We start from the raw sequence: 21579 nt of genomic DNA, 5'->3' as shown, positions 1-21579 counted from the left end.
CCAGCGGGAAGGTAAACGGTGTTTCCGTGCACTGCTCTGGTTTTGCCAGAAGTGGCTTAGTCATGCTGGCCACATGACCCGGAAAAACTGTCTGCGGACAAACGTCTGCTCCCTCGGCCAGTAAAGTGAGGTGAGCACCGCAACCCCAGAGTCGTTTGCGACTGGACTTCTCTGTCAGGGGTCCTTTACCTTTACTCCCCCCCCCCTTATAAATACATTCAAAGCTCACAACAGAACAACAAAAATGCAAATAAAGTACATCATTACACTGAGTTCATTCAGTTTTTCAACTCCATAAATATGTCAGCCTTGACTGATGTTTGGCTCCTTCTAGAACAGAGGTTTTTGAGTTCACGGCTCCCTTGACCAACTACATTCTTTCTACGGCACCCTTGTGGGGCTCAGGAGCCCAGTTATGTCACCCCTTGCCTGCAGAGCTGGCAGCCCCAAAGAGAGGTGCCTCCTCACACTACCCTACAGGGGCCTGGGAAGCACTTCTTGGCCAGCCCCAGAGGCACCATCCGCCTGGGGAGCTTGTAACCAAGGCTGCTGCAATGAACAGCTGTGCAAGCCTTTGGGAGGCAGAGATGCAAGAGAGCATCAGAGGAGGGAAGGAAGAATAGAGGGACAGAGGCCAGTGTTGCCCGTGGCACCGCTGACCATCATTCAAGGCATCGGAAAGCATGCACAATTCAGGCATAACCTCCCTCTCCAAATTCTGATTTCAAAATCTGGGGAGAAATTCAGAAGCAGTGCAGAAGTATTTATGCTGTCAGTTCAGTTGGGTGCTATCTGGTAGTGGAAATGCTAAATGAAAGACTGCTTGATTTGGTGATGTACGGTACTTCACAAGCAATCAATGGGAGATTCATTGAGAGTAAAGGATCTATGTTTAAAGAGCTTCTGCATATGATATTTTTGCTACAAATCTGATACCACATTTATAGCTGGTTTAAGAATTTTTCTGAGAGGGTATAATGCTTGATTTGTAGTTGTTATTGCAGTACAGTAGTAATAATAATAAATTATTAGGTTTTAAACCAATTACAGATAATTACAGATATTAGCAACCTCACTTGGTGCAATCCTAAACATGTTTACTTAGAAGTAAGTCCTACTGACTTCTTTGGGATTTAGTCCCTGATGCATAGACTATGTCATGCATAAATCTACTATCCAGGCTGCATTGAGTGCCCTCTATTTGCAGAGGCATTCAGCAATGACATTGATACAGGAGGAGAGAATATCAGCTGATCTCTGGGTATGTCTGGTTTGCTCTGTGTTTCAGGAAGTGCTGAAATGCACATGAAAGCATCTCTTTGAGCAATCATAGACAACAGAATTGTGGAGTTGGAAGGGATCCTTAGAGTCATCTAGTCCAACCCCCTGAAATGTAAAAATCTCAGCAAGAACCTATGGTGATGCTTTTATAGGTTGCTTCCTTGAGAGTCCTATAGCCTCTATTTGTTCACAAAAATGGAGCTTGCTGGTTTCAAAGCTGTCTGCTAAGGCTGTTATTTTCCTCCCAGAGCTAGATGTTGTTGCCCAGAATAAGTCTGGGTATGTCCTTTCTATAAACAGCTGCTCACATGTCTCTTAACGGCAGCAGACATGGGTGACTAACCTTCCATGGCTCCTACAGGCAAGGAGGAAATGTCTTATCCAGTTATTTCAAAGCGTATTGCCTCCAAAGCAAACTAAATTTAGAGGCATGCTTTCACAGTGTGGCAGAAAGATGCAAGCTCAGGGCCTGCTACTCTAATAGCTGTCTTCCTTGTCAAGGAAAATTCAGGAAAAAGTGACCACCCATTATGTGAAATTACAAATAACATGCAAATGTTTGGTGTTATTCTACATCCAAATAAGAGGGAGGTGTTGATGGCAAATGACCAAGCTATATAGATCTACATTTTACATAAGGTCTCTGCCTGGAAAGACTTCCTCTTGCAACTGACTTGGAAAAGATCCCTGAACCACTGTTATCACATAAGTCAAAGGTACTAAAGAAGGCTGATCGTCGAAGAATTGATGCTTTTGAATTATGGTGCTGGAGGAGACTCTTCAGAGTCCCATGGACTGCAAGAAGATCAAACCTATCCATTCTAAACGAAATCAGCTCTGAGTGCTCACTGGAAGGACAGATCGTGAAGCTGAGGCTCCAATACTTTGGCCACCTCATGAGAAGAGAAGACTCCCTGGAAAAGACCCTGATGTTGGGAAAGATGGAGGGCACAAGGAGAAGGGGACGACAGAGGATGAGATGGTTGGACAGTGTTCTCGAAGCTACGAACATGAGTTTGACCAAACTCTGGGAGGCAGAGGAAGACAGGAGTGCCTGGCGTGCTATGGTCCATGGGGTCATGAAGAGTCGGACACGACTAAACGACTAAGCAACAACAACTACTAAGGAATATGTTCCCTAAGTATGGCCACCCTGTGATGTCCCCTTCCTCCTCCAGTAAACAGCAAGGTTCCAACAGCTAACTATTATTATGACAAAGACCATGTCCTTTGTCAAGCAAAATAATGTTAACGGTGACCAGATGGTTCCTTAATGGCTAGGAAATGGAGATCACTCTGGAATGTCTGAATGGGGAAACCCATCACAGCCAGGAGAAGGGGACTGATCTCTCATACATCAGCTGAGAGCTTTTCATCAGGGTTGTGTGTGAGAGAGACAAAGTAAATTTCTATTCCCAAGGGCTCCCGGGCAGTGCTAATGCTGGGATGGCTTCAGGCAGGGTCAATAAAAGATCCTTGCTGAGGGAGGGAAAACCCCACTCATGTCAAACAAGCTGACACAGCAGGAGAAAAACACTGCCACAGGAAAAGTCTGTCTTGATATTAATATTTTATTTAGTTTCAAGATTAAAAATTGCATTTTAACACTCAACATTTATAATCCTATTCTAAAATGACTTCCCACTCACCCACCCTCGAAGTTTAGAAATGTAACTACAAATAATTGCATTTTAAAGTTCCCTTATATTGAGGTTCATCCTCTTCAACAAGTTTCTTAAAATAATCTACTCCCCCCCCCAAAAAAACCACACACCTTCAAATCCTGTTGTGGACTTCATATATAAAGAGTTACTTTTTAGAAAAATTCAGAGAACTAGAAAAGTCCTCCTTGAAAGAATGTAAGCTTGAGTCTCTTATCAGTGCCATCAGTTTAGCCATCTCTTCTCTTGAATCCTGCGTTGTGTAGCACCCAGCACAGAACTCTGGCGATGTAGTTGCAGCTCCATAAAAGGAAATTCTCACAAAGGCAATAGAGGTGAAACCAGGGAAGCAGAACCTCGTACCCCAAGAAACATCACCTCTTGCTGTTCCCAGCTGAGTGATCCAATCTACCTCCCTAAAGGGGTGGATCCAGCCATCTAGGAGCCCCTGGGGAATTTTTTTTCATTCCCCAGTGACTCCTGGAGAGTAGTGCTAATGCTGGGATTTACCAGAGCTTCATTGAGCTGGTGGGTCCAGAGAGGAATCATGGCTGTTCCACCATCTGCAACACCTTCCTCCTAAAGTTGACATCAGCTGAAGCACATGTGTCCAATTTGTAATGTTTGGAAAAGATGTGCAGCGAGGGCCAATTAGCTGCTCTGCTGACGTCTACTATGGGAGATGTCCCTTTGAAGGCTGTGGATGTCACGGCCTGATGGAGTGTTTGGTTGACCTTCCCCGGGGGAGGTTTACTCAGGGTTAAGTATGCCAGGGGATACGGGTGGCCCTGTGGGTTAAACCACAGAGCCTAGGGCTTGTTGATCAGAAGGTTGGCGGTTCGAATCCCCATGACGGGGTGAGCTCCTGTTGCTCGGTCCCTGCTCCTGCCAACCTAGCAGTTCGAAAGCACGCAGTGCAAGTAGATAAATAGGTACCGCTCCAGTAGGAAGGTAAACGGCTTTTCCGTGCACTGCTCTGGTTCACCAGAAGCAGTTTAGTCATGCTGGCCACATGACCCGGAAGCTGTCTGCGGACAAGTGCCAGCTCTCTCAACCTTTAGAGTGAGATGAGCGCCACAACCCCAGAGTTGTCCGCAACTAGACCTAATGGTCAGGGGTCCCTTTACCTTTACTTTTAAGTGCCAGAGAGATGGGTTTGGGATGGAAGAAGGGGAGACCTTATGTCCCAGGGAGTCCTCCCCCCTTAAAGGAAACAAACAGCGCTAGTCTTTCTAAAAGTGGGGCTATGGATTTGTTTAAGCCATATCTCCACCTGTATGGTCAGTTTGTACCTTTGTACCTAAACTCAATATTATAAAACACAGTGAGTCTTCAAGGACTTCTTCCAAAGAAAACTAAATCTACGTAAGTACTGTACTGTACCTTGGAATTAAGTACTCACCACTTTGAGAATGGTGAGAGAAAAACAGTATTTTAAAACATCTATTTGTAGTCTGAGAACTAGAAACATTTTTTTTAATCCAGAAGGTAAGCCAAAGGTCCAGATTCCATGCTGTGAGCTACAAATATTGCTATGTACAGCCCTGCTAATAAAATAGTCACAGAACTTAAATGTAACTTAGATTCTTAAAAGAGAAAGAGCTCCTTTCTTGATCTTTGCACTGGAAATGCCTGAAGAATGCAAAGCTGAGGATTTTCAAGTAACAAGATCAGTGCTGTGTATGTACATCAAGATAAAGTGGAGGCTATCAAGTTGTGGGGAATGTGAGGATTTTGTTGTTCACATCTTTAAGCAAATTAACCTGATTTGTATTTACATGACAAGTATGTGATTTGGACATAATCTTCCATCTTTACACTCCTCTGAATTATGAGATATACTTCTTGGCTCAGAAACATATTTATTGTTTATTTATATTTAACAGAGTTTGGATACCACCTTTATAAATAGACTTTAAAGTTGTTAATAAAGGTCAGAAGTTAAAAACAAACTGATCCTCAAAAAATATATATCAAGACATAAATAAAATCAGCAGCTGAAAAAAATATGCATTTTAAAATGAAATTGCATATCAAAATGTCAACTTTACATATCTGGCTAGGGTTGCTGAAACAAAATGGGTTTTAGCAAGCTCTGAAAACAGTACAGTTAAGGGACCTGCCTAATGGCAATGGGCAAGGAGTTCCACAGCGTAGCTGCTGCCATACTGAAGGATTGATTCCTTGCAAGTGTGCAATGAACATCATGTGGCACTTCTACAGATCATAGCAGATGAGTGGGCATATGTGGGAGAGCACAGTCCTTCAAGCACACTGTCCCCATGCATCAAAGTGCTTTGTGTGTATTTTAAATTAAAATGCATGCTAGAATAAAATGTCAGAAAAATAATGCAAGCTTTTATACAGCTTTAAAAATTAAAACCCACAGATTGATGTGGAATTTAGGAATGGGCATATCAAACATTGTCGTAGGCTAGGAACAGACTGATCCACCCCCCCCCCCCTGTATGAAAGCAGAGAGTTAAAATTTAGATTAGCTTCTGCAACTTTTAATTCTGGGCCTTTTCTCCTGCAAGGATTGCAATTGTTTTCCTGAAAGCAATTAAAACTAATAAATACTTTAAATGCAAATCTGGTTGGTGTACATAATAGAATCAATTAACATTGTAAAAACAACTGGCTACAAAAACATCTTGACGAAGATTTATGTACATGGAATAGATTGACAAATATTTATCCTGAGAAACGTGACAAATAGCAATAGTGGCATGGATGGAAGAAACAATCAGTCCTGCAGTAGTCATCTTGAATAAGTAATTTTCAGAACCAGTTTATTCTAATGAATAACTTTCTTACAGAAACTTTTTATTGGGACCCTGCAGCTCATGTTAGTGCCTGTTTCAGAACTCTGCTGAATTGCAGGGAGATTATTGCCATGTGTAGCCAAAATTGTGGCCAAACTACCACAGCAGACCCTCCAAGCACCCCAATTTTCCAGGCACAGCCCCAGATTTACAGAAGCTGCTCCAGTTTCTGGTTTGACCCTGGAATGTCCTGCTTTTCCTTAGAATGTCCTTATTTTGCGACCCCCTGAGCCAAGGAGATAAGTAGCTATGTAACCTATAGAAGACATATGAAGGCAGCTCTGTATAGGGAAGTTTTTTAAATGTTTAATCTTTTTATATGTTTTTATATATGTTGGAAGCTGCCAAGAGTGGCTGGGGCAACCCAGTCAGATGGGTGGCGTAAAAATAAAATAATAATAATAGAACGTCCCTATTTTCATCAGAGGAAATGATGCCACAAGGGTGGGGAATCTCAGTTTCTGAGGCCAAACACGGCCTCTCAGGCCTCCTTACCTGCCCCCCCCTCCAGTTTTCTAGACCGCATCCCTCACTCACTTTGTTTTGTACCACAAGTTTTTTTTTTGCCTAGCTGGAATATGCCCTTGAACTCTGAGAATCCCTCCTGGTTGCCTGCAGGGAGGTTAGAGAGGGGTACCGTATTTGAGTGTGTATATCCCACTGAACACATTCTGCCTCTAATCCTGTCCACTGCTGGCATGTTGTGGCCCTTGAAACATGGTTCAGAAGGAAATGCAGCTTTCAGGCTGAACATTTCCCCACCCCAATGCAGTATCTCAAGCTATATGGCCATACAGTGGAACCTCGGTTTACGAATTTTCGGTTTACGAACGCCGCGGACCCATCTGGAACGGATTAATTCATTTCCATTCCTTTCAATGGGAAAGTTCGCTTCAGTTTATGAACGCTTCAGTTTATGAACAGACTTCCGGAACCAATTACACCCATGCTTCGGGTTAAGTACGCTTCAGGTTGAGTACTCCGCGGACCCGTCTGGAACGGATTAATCCACTTTCCATTACTTTCAATGGGAAAGTTCACTTCAGTTTATGAACTCTTCAGTTTATGAACAGACTTCCGGAACCAATTGTGTTCATAAACCAAGGTACCACTGTATTTCTCATTCTTGTATTGTGTTTACAGGTGGGGGTTTTTTTTTAAAAAAAAAAAAAGTAAACTTTTTTCATGCAAGAAATACGTTCCTCCACAAATAATATCTAATTGAATAAAACATTAAAGATGAAGGACGCATACTGCCATAAGGCAGTCTAAATATTATGTTGCTTAATAAACCAGAGTGCTGGTAAAAGGTTGCTCTTGGTAACAATGTGATCACTCAGTACAATTTATCAATGTTTATTTAAGAATGTAGCTGAATGAGGAACAAGCAAAAAGCAATTTAATGCAACCAACAGGCCACATGGTCCGCTCCTTGCATAATTTATCTTTTATGGCAGATTCCATTTTCTGCTGGTGGTATTATTATACAAAAACCTATTTGCATGGTGAAAGTGCAGTCATAGCTGCAGCATGAACTTTATGGTAGCAACATTTAATTTGAAAGATATTATTCAGTTATCAAGGAAAATAAGCCACCCTCTGAGGAACTACTGGTATGTATATTTAATTATGGCATAAGAAGCAGTTTTGAGAGCAAGAAACAACAATGCAACTGTTTTGTGAGAAATAGACTATCATTCTCCAGAACCTCCAATATCTGTCATTGCAGGCCAGGGAGTCATCAGTCACGCATCCAGACAAAGTCAAATAAGTGACAGTGTTGACACATAGTCACACAAACACAATTTGGCAATTAAGTTTGGTACTGTAATGCCTAAGAAAAGCCACGAGGAGTTATAAGCAACAGATACATCATTTCATGAGAGTCACTATAGCTCTGGCTTGCGAAACAGGATCCACACATTGGCTGTGAAGCGATCCCAACCGCAGCTTTTGATTGGTAGAAGCAGACCCTCCAAGTGCCCCTATTTTCCAGGGACGTCCCTGATTTAGAGAAGACATCCCAGTTTCTGATTTGATCCCAGAATGACCCACTTCTCCTTATGATGTCCCTATTTTCATTGGAGAAATGTTGGAGGGTATGGAGTTATCCAACCCCTGAGCTGTCTGAAGGCAATCTTGTATAGGGAAGGGTTTTTTTAAAAAAAATGTTTAATTATGGTTGGAGTTTTGTTTTGTTTTTTAAAATATAACTTTGTTATATAGAAGACATTTACAGAAGGCAAAGAGTCAGCGGCGTAGCGAGCTGCCGCGACACCTGGGGCAGCAAATTGGCATGCACCTGGGGGGGGGCATTGCTACGTAATGACGCATGTGTACAAAGTAGAGGGGGATCGCAAACCCTCCCCCCACGACTTCTAAATGGAGCCTAAACGGAGCGTCCAGGCTCCAGGTAGATAGCCCACTGGCGGAGTGTACCTGCCGCACCAGTGGGCTATCTGCCTGGAGCCTGGACGCTCTGTTTAGGCTCCATTTTGAAGTCGCGGGGGGGTGCGACCCCCTCTACGTTGTATGCATGTGCAGCATCCCACTGCACATGCGTGCTACGTAGAGGGGGATCACGTGACTTCTAAACGGAGCCTAAACGGAGCATCCAGGCTCCAGGTAGATAGCCCACTGGCGGAGTGCGCCGTGCCGTGCCGAGCGGGCTTTTTACCAGGAGGTTGGAGGGGCTCTCCTTGGGAGTCGCTGGGTGGGCCACCGACTGCCACCCCCCATAGTGGAACCCGGGGCGGCCCGCCCCCTACACCCCCTAGCTCCGCCCCTGCAAACAGTTGTTTGCAGTTCCGCTGATTGCAATGGGGAAGCCTCTGGATGAGCTCATATTCATATATGGGCTTCAACATGTGCTTGGGATTAAATCAAACTAAAAGGTATGATTTGTCCGCATGCTTGGAACAAGTCCCTGTAGGGTATGTCACCTCACCAGTCTTATAGAGAAGGAGGAAAGCCAAGGTGAGACTGCTTGTCTGGGTTTGCCAGGCTCAGTTCCCTCAGCTGGCTGAATTTAACAAGAGGTCAGTGCTATGTGCACTTCAGGAGCCATCAGCAGGACAGGGTTTCCGGGTTCCCCACCCTGAGCATTGCTGGTGGTTACAGAGAGGAAGCAGCGTCAGGGACTTGGGCACAGCGTGGGCATGGTGGTGAGTGTGCTTGGCTCTGTTAGTGCACCTGATACCACCTGTGGTACTACTTAACTGCCGGTCTTCAGCACTGTTAGAGCTTCTGAGTACTTCCAGTTAAATGGGTGGGTGAGAAAGAGAAAGAGAGAGAGCGAGAGAGAGCGCACAACTCATAGCATACTATTAATAATCCATGTGTTGCTGACCATCACGGAGCTGCTATCCAATTGCCTCTTCTTGGCTTCAGAAGGGCTTATTGTCCTTTCCTCTGTAGGCTACAGTTGCCACCAAAATTTCACCTGAAGTGAAATTGGAAGTGAATTTGAGGGAAGTGACTCAGGTGACACATGGGGTGCTTCCAGTCTGTTTATTGGGAGGTTGCTGCTCCTCAGGTGTGCAAGTTTTTTTTCCACAGAATCTGCATTACATTCCATTCTTTCTGTTTTATTGATTTCTTACATTCTCTTCTTTGTTATCCCTTTGACTTTCTTTCTTTTTAAACAGACACCAACATTTTAACTTGCTTTGTTCACAGCTCAAGGTGGATTCTTGTTCCAAATATAATACTGTTATTTTGGTGGTTTTAGTAGCGATGTTTAGCACAGGTTGTTGAATACTGTCTTTGTGTGATTTCCACAATTGCGCATTGCTGTAGGGTTATGTTCTAGAATACTGAGAAGTGGGACACTGAGTTTTTGTTTCTATATGATTTTTATGGATTTCACTTAATTATGGCATATCTATGGGCATGACTCCCCCAAAAGCTTGAATTATAGCTCACTGATAAAGGATGGATCCAATAATGTATAGACGTTGTTGAAAGAAATAGATTTAGAGTTTCAAAACAGCTATATTAAATTGTATAGGAATAATAATAATAATACTGTATATTATTTATACCCCGCCCATCTGGCTGAGTTTCCCCAGCCACATAGGATCCTATGGAGTGTGAATTTAAAATGTTCTTTTCACAGTATACCCAGATCAGTTGGGCTTTATTCACCAAAGGCAGGGAGCAGAAGATAATTCAAGGGTGAGCCAAAATGGTTGCTTTACATAGCAAAATAACTGTTCAGCTGCAATTATTTCTCTTGATACTGAAAAAGCATTTTTACAAAATATAGCATTAGAGTCTATGTATATAAAAAAAGAAATGACTATCTTCCTGTAATTTATGCATCTGGAGGTGCAGTGTATATTTTGTGAGTTACATTTTCACCTGTATGCTTAATGCTAAATGGGTGGGCTAACTTGGAAAGATAGACAGTCATTTTCTGGGGAAAAATGGGCTGTGATAGTGGAATTTAAACATTTGATTCCTTAACAGGACAGGATGGAGAATTTTATTTTCATCATATTGTGGTTTAGATACCACCTACCAGGCTATTAAAAACAAAACATTAACAGTTAATAGAATGTTGTAGTTTAGCTACTTGTAACTAAGAGAGCTCTTATGTGTTCTTTCTTATGCCTGTCTTCCTAATTTATCTAGATTTCTTCTAACATTAGTCTTGGCTACTGTATCATGGTACCAGAATTTCAAAACTGGTTTTGAAAACAGTCAGAAGAGCCAAAATAGTATGGAAACTCACTTTAAAAACAATAAGGTCTGTAATAAATTGATAATTGAATACAGAGGTAGGAGCATGTTTTTCCCATTCTGCCCTGTAAACTATAATTAGGTGAAGAGATTCAATCAAGCACATTCTGAATAATACTACCATTTAGAAATTATTTGAGTAAGTACATCCATACTGTAGTAATGACCTTTTTTTAATAGAATGAGTTTCACAGCATATGTAAAAACAGAAGCTTATATAAATGTGTTTCATTCTGCTTATGCCATTTCCATTTGCTTTAATACTGACTTGCTTCCCCCACCGCACCCAAGATGTTAGTATTCCCTATTTTTCAGCAAACATTACTTTTCCCATGAGGGTTTTATGTTTTGCTTAATGCAACAGTTCCGCCTTTTTGCCCCTGTCTTTGAATTTAAGTACGGTACCAAAAGCAGCCTACAATTTGGTGAAGTGGAAGCACTTAACCTGTTAGGAGCTTTCTGGATACCTACAGTTAGGTATCATACAATATGTAGGGCCTACATAGTGACAGATTTGAGTCTTCCACATGTGCAAATGCTTCATGGAGGTACAAATAGTAGGAACAATTTGGTTTGGTTCATATTTTAATGTGAACCTACCTAACTCACTCTTACTGAAACAATATGTGAACTGAAACACAACTGATCCTTTGAAATTCACATTTGCATAATTTTTGTGGTGCAGTTGTCAGACTAAGAAAAATGTGTACATAAATGCACCTACTAGTGTGAAGTGTGAACAAAAATGCATATATTATTGTAAGTAACATCGCAAAGTGTAAAAGACATCAAACTCAGCTGTCAATAAATAATTCCACTTTAATGGCAAAGTAATAATTTAGACAGATACAGTGTGCACACTTGCAAAAAATATATGCAAGCTGGTTTACAAGCTAGAAGAACAACAAATCAATAGAAAATACATCATCCAGTTAAGTCTGATGACACCAAATACTTATTATTAGGGCTTTACAAAGACTACAAAACTTTTCAGATGATTTATCTCACTGTTTCTGTCTATTTACATGATATGTTACATCAAAAATGTACAAAATATAAAATGTATACAGACAAATGTTTCACAAACATTTTAAAGTTGTAAACTAGGTGGACTCATTGAGATGTATTGCAGGGGAATTTGTATTATGTGGTACATACATACAGGTATTTTGTGTGTGTGTGCGCGCGTCAAAATGGCAGGAATTCATGGGTTTGCTTATATGTTGTTTCAGACCACATATATCATAAAGAGCAGTTGTTGTTTTAGTCATCTGCCAGAGAGTGGCATGTCATTTAACAATATGAGAAAGTAATCCTAGGATTGGTGCCTGATTTCAGACTACATTCTTTGTGCATAATATCAGAGTTTTATTTATTAGGGCAATAGCACCATGCAGGGAACCTGTAGCTTCAGTGCTGCAGCAAGGAAAACTACATTGATTTCCTTGACTTTGTTTTATAAAGTAGATGGGCCACAGGAATTTGTAGCACCAGTTACATGTCCTGAAGATACTCACTGGCTAGCTGGATCTGGAAAGCAACCACTAGCATCCTATTGCAGTGAACGTGATGTGCTCAGAGCTGGCAATTTCAGGACTGCGGCTCTAAGTATACAAGTGCATGTCTACACAATGCCATAGCCCTTGTATTACTTTTGTTTATTTGAATCGGCATATCCAATTACTCTAATCAGTTTTCATTCAAACTGGTGTAGTCTGCCAGGATATACAACATTTTTGTATTTGCCTAAGATGTATTGGCTTTTATAATGTAGTTTGAAACATGCTCACTCTAGCATGGATAGCTCCTGCATAGTCATAACAATTCTAAATACAGGACAAACACACCATTGTTTTTAAATATATATATATATATATATATATATTAAAAACCTCCAGATTGTATGGTTTGGACTCTGGATATTTTTATTTTATTTTATTTTATTTTTTGCAACATACAGGTAATCTCAGTAAATGAAACATCTCTTAACACCAACAAGATAAAATACAGTTTCTTATTTTTGTTGTTGCTGTCACTGTTGTTTGCTTTCATTTGTGCAAGGCTTTTTTTTAATATTACAAGACCCTCCCAGTAGACTGTGCAAAACCAACCCCCCTCCCCCTTTACAGTATAAACTTTTCTCTCAACCACAGTGGACAATCACTGTGTCATAATGCTGAATTTCTTCATGTACAACAATTGCAATCAAAACAGCATGCTTCAAACTAGGGCGGGGGGGGGGAAGAGGAAGGGAAAAGAATAAAGAAATATTTGTGCTCATGCTGCACCAAGTGCTCCCAGCTCTGCTGGATAAGATTTTCCCCAAAACACCTCTCTTTTTATTAAGCTCTTTTTCATAGAACCAAATGGACTTAAGCCAACTGTCTCAGGTTTTGCTATTAATAATTGTTTATTATTAAGAGTGGCTTCTGGGTCACTTGAATATTTTAGATGGTAATCTATGGTATTCACACAAGATAAAAAATACTATATATATATATATATATAATCTATCTATATATCTATATCAATAGATCATTCTTCTAGCCACTTCGTTAAAAAACATGATATACAGAGATGAGGCTACTGTGTTCACTGATGCTCTCTCTCGTTAGTAAATGAAGAAAGAAAACAGTGTAAATAATCAATGGTTTAACAAATTAAACCAACTGTAAAATTGTTCTAGAAATCGGTTTTAAGGCAGTGAGACAGCACCATAGGAAATGTTCTCTTCCCCACCCCACCCCCACTGAAAAGGCTCGAAACATACGAAGCCCTAAGAAAGCCTTTACTCAGTGTCAGATAAGAATTGGTAAAAAAAAACAAAAAAAAACCTTGTTAAGAGGTGGGCAGGTGTTTAAAAAATACCCTCGCGGCTAAAAACAAGTTGTATATAAAACAGATGATTTGTACAGGAAAACAACAACAACCCAGAAACCTTGGTGGACCACATCACTGCAAACTTGGCAGCTTAGCATCAAATTGGCACTTTTCCAGCATATATCACAGTAGCGTTTTCCTGGCAATTGCACAAAACTGTTTTGTGCTTTTATGGAGTTTGCTTTCTGTATTTTCTTTTTCTTTCTCCAACTCATTTTGGAATGGGCAGCAGTGTACAATTCAAACACTACCATTGTGTCTCGTAATGAGCGCCACAGGGCACCGGCAGAGGTTAGAGGACCAGGATCGCGAAGACCACTAACACAGCACATCGTAGTAAATTGAAGTGTAAAAAAAACTAAACACTTGCATTGTAAACTTTTGAGACAGGAAGAAAGACAGAAAGAAACAACCCCAAGGAGATTCCAGTTTGGCTAACACATGTGCAATCTGCTTAGTTGTCCCCCCTCCCCCTCCCATTAAAAGGCCCTTTCCAGTTGATTGATGGAGTCTCACTCAGCTCCACTGATACTGAAATCTCTTGAAAATAAACTAATTCAAGCTTTCCATTTTGATTTGCTTTCCTGACTTTCTAGAGATAAGTCGACCGCCTATATATGACACAGCACTCACGCTCTCTCTCTCGGGCCACCCTGGCACGCGCTGCTTCGGCACTGCAGCAGTTCAAGTCAGGACAGTTTAACCAGCATCCTATATAACCAGGCCCGTTCCTCTCTAGAGAGTTGACTCAAGCGAGGGGTCCAGTATATCATCGTGGTGACTAGCAGTATCGCTGTCGCAGCTCTGTGCGCTGGAGTAGCTGGCTGCTTCTTTCAGCCTCATTAGCATGTTCATCTGAGGAAGACACAAGGAAATGCTGGTGTCATTGCTGTTAAGAAGCGAAGGCAACAGTGGCTTTGCTTTCAAGCCTTTGAGCGGGCAACAGGGACAGGTGATGGGTGCAGCACTTTGAAAAATCAGTGCTGGCTGAGATGGCTTCTCCAGGGCAAACTTTTGAATCCCTCTTCTTCTTTTTAAAGTCTCCACAGGCCAGGGAGCAATGGAAACTTTGGAAAGAATGGAAAGCTGCAGGAATTCAAAGGTGTTTAAAGGACAGGGAGCTCTTGATCTGAGCCACGATCCTGAATCCATTTTCCCAACGCCAAGGTAAGAATAGACTAGGCTTTTGGTGTAAGAATACACTGTGGGGATAAAAAGGAATGCAATCGCTTTTGCATACACAGTCACACCATCTTAGAGAAGGAGGGGAGGTGGGGACTGAAGTGGAGTGGACTTAAGCCAGCTGCTGAATACAAGAGCACCATCTGCTGCCCAGGAGCCGACCTTGGCAACAGAAAATAGCATGCCGCAGCTGCGAGGCTGGTTTCCAGAGGAGCCTTTAAGCACATCTTACTTAACATCAAGAGCCCCGGAGAGCTGTAAGATGCTCAGTGCCTAAAATTACTGTAATTATAGTTGGTATTTAGAAAGCGTCCCTCTCGCCATGTTGCTCAGGGAATTGATCTTACACCACCAGCATTTTTAAATGGTGCATTATTTGAAATGAAGTGCTTTGGTTTCTCTGAGCAAAGAAAAGTAGGCTATGTGCTTTTTCTTGCCCCAGTACCTTCTTCTCAGATTTATTTGGGTCTTATTAGCTTTACAGTGGCCACAACCATATAGTACCCCCCTGCAGGGTATATAGGTTGCTAGCCACAAATGTTTGGGTTGAATAATGTTGTGCACCTTGTTTATATATGCTAACATTTTGATTGTGTTTGTGGGGGGGGGGAAGGTTGGTGGTGGAATTTTGGTAGTGGTTGTTTTGTTTTATATTGCTTTGCTACTGATTTTTTCAGTTCCTTAAAAAAATAGAAATGGTTCACAATTATTAAAAATAAATATGAAATAAAATAATACCACTAAAGTAGTGTAAGGGAGGATCCAGCCTTTTAAATCAAGCTACTTCTCAGGATCTCTCCCCACTACACCTCTAATATTCACCTGGATTTATGTGGCTTCCCCCCTTTATTTCTTTTTCACTCTTAAATTGTGATGGGATATTAGGATAGGTCAAAATGTTTGCAATTGGCATAGAAATAGACTGATATCCTGAGATGATAACTCCTTGATGTGAAGCTTAGAAGAATAGTTACATTCAGGCACAAGTCCTGTATAATCTGATTAGATCCTTTTAATGACAGTATATGGTGAATAAAAGGTAAAGGTATAGGACCTCTGACAGTTAAGTCCAGTTGCGAACGACTCTGGGGTTGTGGCGCTCATCTCGCTTTACTGGCCGAGGGAGCCTACGTTTGTTCGCAGGCAGTTTTTCCGGTTCATGTGGCCAGCATGACTAAGCCATTTCTGGCAAAACCAGAAGAGTGCACGGAAATGCCATTTACCTTCCCGCCAGAGTGGTACCTATTTATCTACTTGCACTTTGGCGTGCTTTTGAACTGCTAGGTTGGCAGGAGCTGGGACAGAACAACGGGAGCTCACCCTGTTGTGGGGATTCGAACCGTCGACCTTCCGTTCGACAAGCCTTAGGCTCAGTGGTTTAGACCACAGCACCACCTGTGTCCCTTATATGTTGAATAGACACCAATATTATCTTGGGTACACTATATGGAGGCAGATGACAATTTAAAGCAACCATATAGTAACCTAAGACTATTTGTAGGAAAAGTACGGTATATATATGCATGAGCAATGCTCCTTTTTTTCCCCTAGAAAAAGAAGTGCTGGAACTCAGCATGAACATCTCCCTTGTTCTCTTATGGCAATGGCGCCCACTGGAGTTCCAGCTGAAAAAAAAACCTTGTGCATGAGGATTTCCTACTCATCATTCTGGCCAAGCTACTTGGGGAGTAATGGTGATTTTTAAACCTCAAGTATAATAAAAGATCAGGAAGCTGGGTCAACACAAAACAAGTGAGTCAAGAAAAGAAGAGAGAGTACAAAGTTACCATATTTTTCGCTCCATAACATACACTTTTCCCCTCCTAAAATGTGCTGCATGTTATGGAGCAAAGACGGGTGGCGGCGGCAGGAGAAGAAAAAGCATCTCTTTCTCCTCGGAAGCTGCAAATGTGGAGCGCGCTGGCAGTGGCTTCCGAGGAGTGAAAGCTGCTCGTTCCTCTCTCCCCCACCGCCGCCAGCACGCTCCACTTTTGCGGACGGTGGTGGCAGTCCCTGGAGAGCCGGCAGTGGCATCAGTGCACTCCTCCTGGGCTCTGATGCTGCCGTCGGCTCTCCCAAGAATGGGGGGCAACGGGCTTGTGTCCTTGGAGAGCCGGCAGCGGCATCAGCGCATTCCTTTAGGGGCACTGATACTGCCGCCGGCTCTCCCAAAAACGGGGGGCAGATGGGCTTGTCCCTGGAGAGCCAGCAGCGGCATCACCGCACTCCTTTCGGCACTCTGATGCTGCCGCCAGCTCTCCCAAGAGTGGGGGGCAGACGGGCTTGCCCCTGGAGAGCCGGCAGCGGCATCACCGCACTCCTTTCGGGGCTCTGATGCTGCCGTCGGCTCTCCCAAGAAAGGGGGGCAGATGGGCTTGCCCCTGCCAGAGCCGGCAGCACTGGAGGGATGCTGCTCGTTCTTCCCCACCAACCCTGTTTGCGAAAACAAGCCTGCTTTCATGAATGGGGTTGGTGGGGAGCAACCACCAGCATCTCCTCTGCCTCCCCCTGCTTCCCCCACATTCAGCGAGAAGTGGGGGGGGGGAGCGGAGGGATGCTGCTCATTCTTCCCTGCCAACCCCCACTGCCTCCTTCACCCCCCCCTCCCAGCCTTTTAGAGGAGGAAAACCAGGAAAAAAATTGTTCTTGTTTCCCTCCTCTAAAAAACTAGGTGCGTGTTATGTTCCGGTGCATGTTATGGTCCGAAAAATACGGTAGCTGAAAGCAAGGAATTATGGGGATAAAGGAAAGAGCAGAGACAGCAGAGTACGGAAAAAAGGAGTCAAAAAAGGAGTGAGCTGAAAAACAGTCTAGGAAGTGCAACGTGGTGCTTAATTGGAGAGTTGTGAGACTTAAGCAGAATTTGATTATAAATAGCTAACCACCTTTTTGACTTGTACTTGCTGAAAAAGAAAAACATGTCTACATGTCCACCTACTTGTGCAAAGCAAAACTGAATGCTTAACTGAATTTCTGGTTTCTCTTCTCTCCCCTCCAGCCCCTAAATATGCTCTGGAGGTTCCCTTAATCCTCTGGAACAGTTTTTGGTGGTTTATGAGGGGGCTACAGGGGAATGGAGAGGAAGGATAAACCCTGCTGTGTGAGTAGATGGCCTCTCCCACTATGTTGGCTCTCACCAATAATAATAGCATAGTAATAATAATCATTTTACCAAAGGGTCTCCTTCTGAATCTGTCTGTGGAATGTGCTTTGAAGTGGTTCCTTCTTTGGCAGATGCATAACCTTCATAACCAACATCTTCAGGTCTCAACTGAAGCAATGATGACCAATCATGCTGCAGTGAACTCCATGGACAAGTATCTGCTATCCACTTTGAAGGATCTTCCCAAGGTGCCCGTTTGCCATACATCTAAGTGTCCATTGCAAAATAGAAAAACAAATGGGTTGCTTAATTTCAGTAGGAGAATGTTCAGCATGGTAGTGCAAGACCTTTTGCCCCAAATTTGATGCTTGACAACAAAATGGGATGAGGTTCATTAACCCTCCCTTTTGTATTTTCAGGTGATAGAAACTCCATCTCACTGGGGCTGGCAGGCATTTTTTTTTCTCCCCAGAATGATGGCATGTAGGGTGGGGGGAGTGAATGGCAGCTTCCAGTGGATACTGTCATTTCTCCCCATCTTAATGACATTATGCCACGACACAGTGCTCTTCTAGCCTTTTCAGGGGAAGAAAAATGGCAGCTGGCAGTAGTGAAGAATCCCAGTGAGTTTCATGCCTCCATAACCTCAAAATTCCTCCCAACCCAAAATGCATCCATATTTTTTGGCCGATATATAGATACAGTCAAAAGGGAAGCACTTTGGTGTAGGGCAGGGGGTCACAGGCTTAAATTCCCACGTCCCACAGTCCCTATCCTGATCAGCTCCACTTTTGTTTTAAATACAACACAACAACACTTGGCACAATGCATAGCTTGGCCACATATTTTCTAAGCCTGAAATTCTCAGTGCCATGAAGACGACATTTTACTGTCCTTGGATGGTTGTAGATGCTGCTCCTATTCTTTCTTGAAAGGACTTTCCAAAAAATCAGTGTAATATTTAAACAATTCAAGTTGCTTCAGTTGTGGCTTATTGACAGGCCAGTGTTTTTGTAATTAAATGAAAAAGATGGAAGTACCGGTAGTTAATATTTTGGATGAGTGCTAGTTGCCAATATAACTAGATCACTTTTTGTGATTATTATGCCATAAACAAGAGTTTATAAACCCAAGGTTCAGTCTGAGAATGAAATAATGTGTGCTTCAAAATTTCCCATTGCCAGAACCACCACCTCTCTCCCAGGCAAAAGCCATTCAGGCAATAAACCACTAAATACATAAAAGCAATTTTGTCTCTTTCTCCCTCTTCCTCTTTCTTAATTAAGCACAAAGGATTGTTAAAATAAAGCTCTAAATTTAGAAAGAATTCATTCTCCTCCAGATATATAGTATGCAGCAAGAGGATGAAAATGGGCACAAAAAGCTGGTGCAGATATATTTCAGTGTCCCTTTGTCACAGATCAGCCAGAAGTGTCTTGTAAAAAAAAAGTAAAATTATCCCTCGGGAAATGCATATGCTTTTTACAATTTTGCCATCTGTTTAAAGTCTTACCTGAAGTCCTTCTCTCACAGCTTCCATAATATATGGTACCAAGGAATAATTCCAGAGGTCTGTGAACCACACTCTGGAAGCATCAACATCTATAGGGCAAGGCAGAAAAAGGCGAGGACCTAAGATAGGAATTATTTTTTGTTAGAAAACATGAACTCAGCAAGCTGTTTAAAGCAGACAGGGGGGATATTATGGCCCTCCTGATGTTATTGGACTACAGCTCCCATTATCCCTGACCACTGCCCATGCTGGAAGGAGTTGATAGGAGTCCAATCACACATGGTCGGTGGCAGATTTCCCATCCCTGAAGTTAACATTCCACATTCACGATGGAATTCAAACAATTCTTCAAAACATAGAGTGGCATTTTCCTGCATTTAGCTTGCTACTTGTACATAAGATATGACAACATGTTTTGTAAAAGAAAAAAGAAGAGGAAGAAGAAGAAAAGGGCAATATCTGGCATTATTTTGGAAGTTTGCAACATAGCAAATATGAGCTCTGTTTTTTATTAGAATCAAACTGCTTCATAGGTTCTATATTGTGTTTGTTTATGTTGGGAGAAATGACACAATACTGTACTCATTTCTTCTGAAAGCAAGGCATGCTGTTACATAAATATGCTGAACTTATTTCACTTGCTTGTCTATGTTGCAGCAGCTGCCAGCTGCTACATGGCAAATGTCAAAGTAAATTGTCGCCAATTGGGAATGCTTATAGAGAAAAGATGAATTTTAAAAATCTCTCTCTTTTAAAAATGTAAAATTATGTTGTCTGTCTTAGTCTTATCTGTCCCCAGTGCCTCTCTTAATGTCATTGGCTGCCATGCTCTGATGTCACAGAGGGCCAACAGTGGCAGATGGATCATGACTTAGTGTATTTGACATCATAGAGGGACAATAAAGCATAGTTTAGTGCTAAGGAAAACTGAGTTATTATTACAATGCTTTAGTAAGTTGCTTGTAGGCTAGGACAGCCCCAGGGATGTTCTGACCAGAAATTCAACTGCACTAGCTAAGCTTTCACTTGAAGCACCTTCCACCATTTTTGTTGTTATTGCTCTGGCTTAAAAAGAAGAGGGGGGAAACCCCTCCCACACATCATATTTAAAGCTAAGATAAGGAAACCCCTCCCCATTTATTTATTTATTTTAAAAGAAAGACATTCACAAGTCACATTTACCCACCCACCCAGTGGTGGAGCTTCATGCTCCAGCACCAGGGGGCAGAGAGCAGGCGGCGGTGGGGCTGGCGCACGCCCTGGGGGCATGGCACGCCACCCACAGGGCCATGGTGGCACCCCACCGGGATCACGCTGTTGGGGGCAGTGCGCTCCCCCCGCACTCCTCTTCCTTCGCCAGTGCACCCACCCCACTTTCATGGCGGATGAATGGGCCTGAGAAAATGGGGTTGGGTTACATCTCAGTTCTAAAAACAACCACAGATCATGTTGGTGTAACAACAGTCTTGTGAATTTGTTCACAATGTCCTCTTGCTCCACTCTCTTGGCTGATATTCCTGTTTTAATTTGTGAAAGAAATCTACAGCTGTGCACTAGTACTGTGCTATTGAAAGTCAGAAAACAAGTGGAAATATGTTAAGGGGGGGGAGTTAGAAAGAAGAAACCTTTTGAAAAATGGACAAGCAGGAAAAGGACAAAGGAAGAAAAAACTCAACTAGCAAACTGCAGTTGTGTAGCATGAGTGAGCAATTACATGTCCTTTTCATTTTAGTAGGTTTTTTTAAAAAACTATAACCAAGTTTGCCAACCCAAGCTCCAGCTCAATCCACTCCTAGATGCTTTGCTTGAGCACAAAAGGTCAGCTGCCAATTAATTTGACATCAGTGAAGCAGACTCACGGTAAGCCTGTAAGTTTAGATAAGCCTCAAGATCCCGTTTTTTGTCCCATAATTTGCATTATTAATTGAAGAGAGGCCTCACCGATGGTTACATCAGAAGAACTGTGCGTTTCTAAGAAGCTGTTCAGGTGATGCCATGTCTTCGGAATCCAGTCGATTATTTTGATGAGGTCATTATTGCGTGCGCTCCTCTCTATTTCTGTCTCAATCAGTTTCCTTCTCAGATACCTGGATAAGAACCCTTTGACAGGCTCCATGTGGTTGGCACACAGCACCCACCTATGCAGGCAAAGAATCAGTTAAAGAACGGACTCACATTACAGGAACTCTGGGCAATCCACTAAAATGGATAGATAGTGCCTCTTCACATACTGCATAATTAAGCTACAAACAATATTATTATCAGCCGATGTGATAGGCACAAGCTTAAATGGCTAAGAAGAAAATAGGAAACGATTACGTGGAAGATTTGGGCTTCAGTCCTCTAGGAGACCTGACAGCATCCTCTGTGTTCAGAGATAGTGTATCTCTG

At 42.4% G+C, this 21579-nt stretch overlaps 1 protein-coding gene across 8 annotated transcripts in view; it reads right to left on the bottom strand.

Annotated features, from left to right (window-relative positions):
- Positions 1-12593: 12593 nt before the first annotated feature.
- Positions 12594-21579, bottom strand: part of NAV3 (neuron navigator 3) — a 448025-nt gene continuing 439039 nt past the window's right edge. For all 8 annotated transcript variants that reach the window (XM_035127692.3, XM_088676973.1, XM_088676974.1 and 5 more), the window contains 4 exons: positions 21130-21326; positions 19189-19307; positions 17745-17942; positions 12594-14245 (listed from right to left, as the gene is read on the bottom strand). In XM_035127692.3, coding sequence (XP_034983583.3) covers positions 14126-14245; positions 17745-17942; positions 19189-19307; positions 21130-21326 — 634 coding nt within the window. In that variant the 3' untranslated portion in view covers positions 12594-14125. The remainder of the gene's footprint in view (positions 14246-17744; positions 17943-19188; positions 19308-21129; positions 21327-21579) is intronic.

The sequence above is a fragment of the Zootoca vivipara genome, chromosome 9, assembly GCF_965207765.1.
Source record: "Zootoca vivipara chromosome 9, rZooViv2.hap1.1, whole genome shotgun sequence".
In the NCBI taxonomy this organism is placed as follows: Eukaryota; Metazoa; Chordata; class Lepidosauria; order Squamata; family Lacertidae; genus Zootoca; species Zootoca vivipara.
This window is presented reverse-complemented; position numbering and strand designations above follow the sequence as displayed.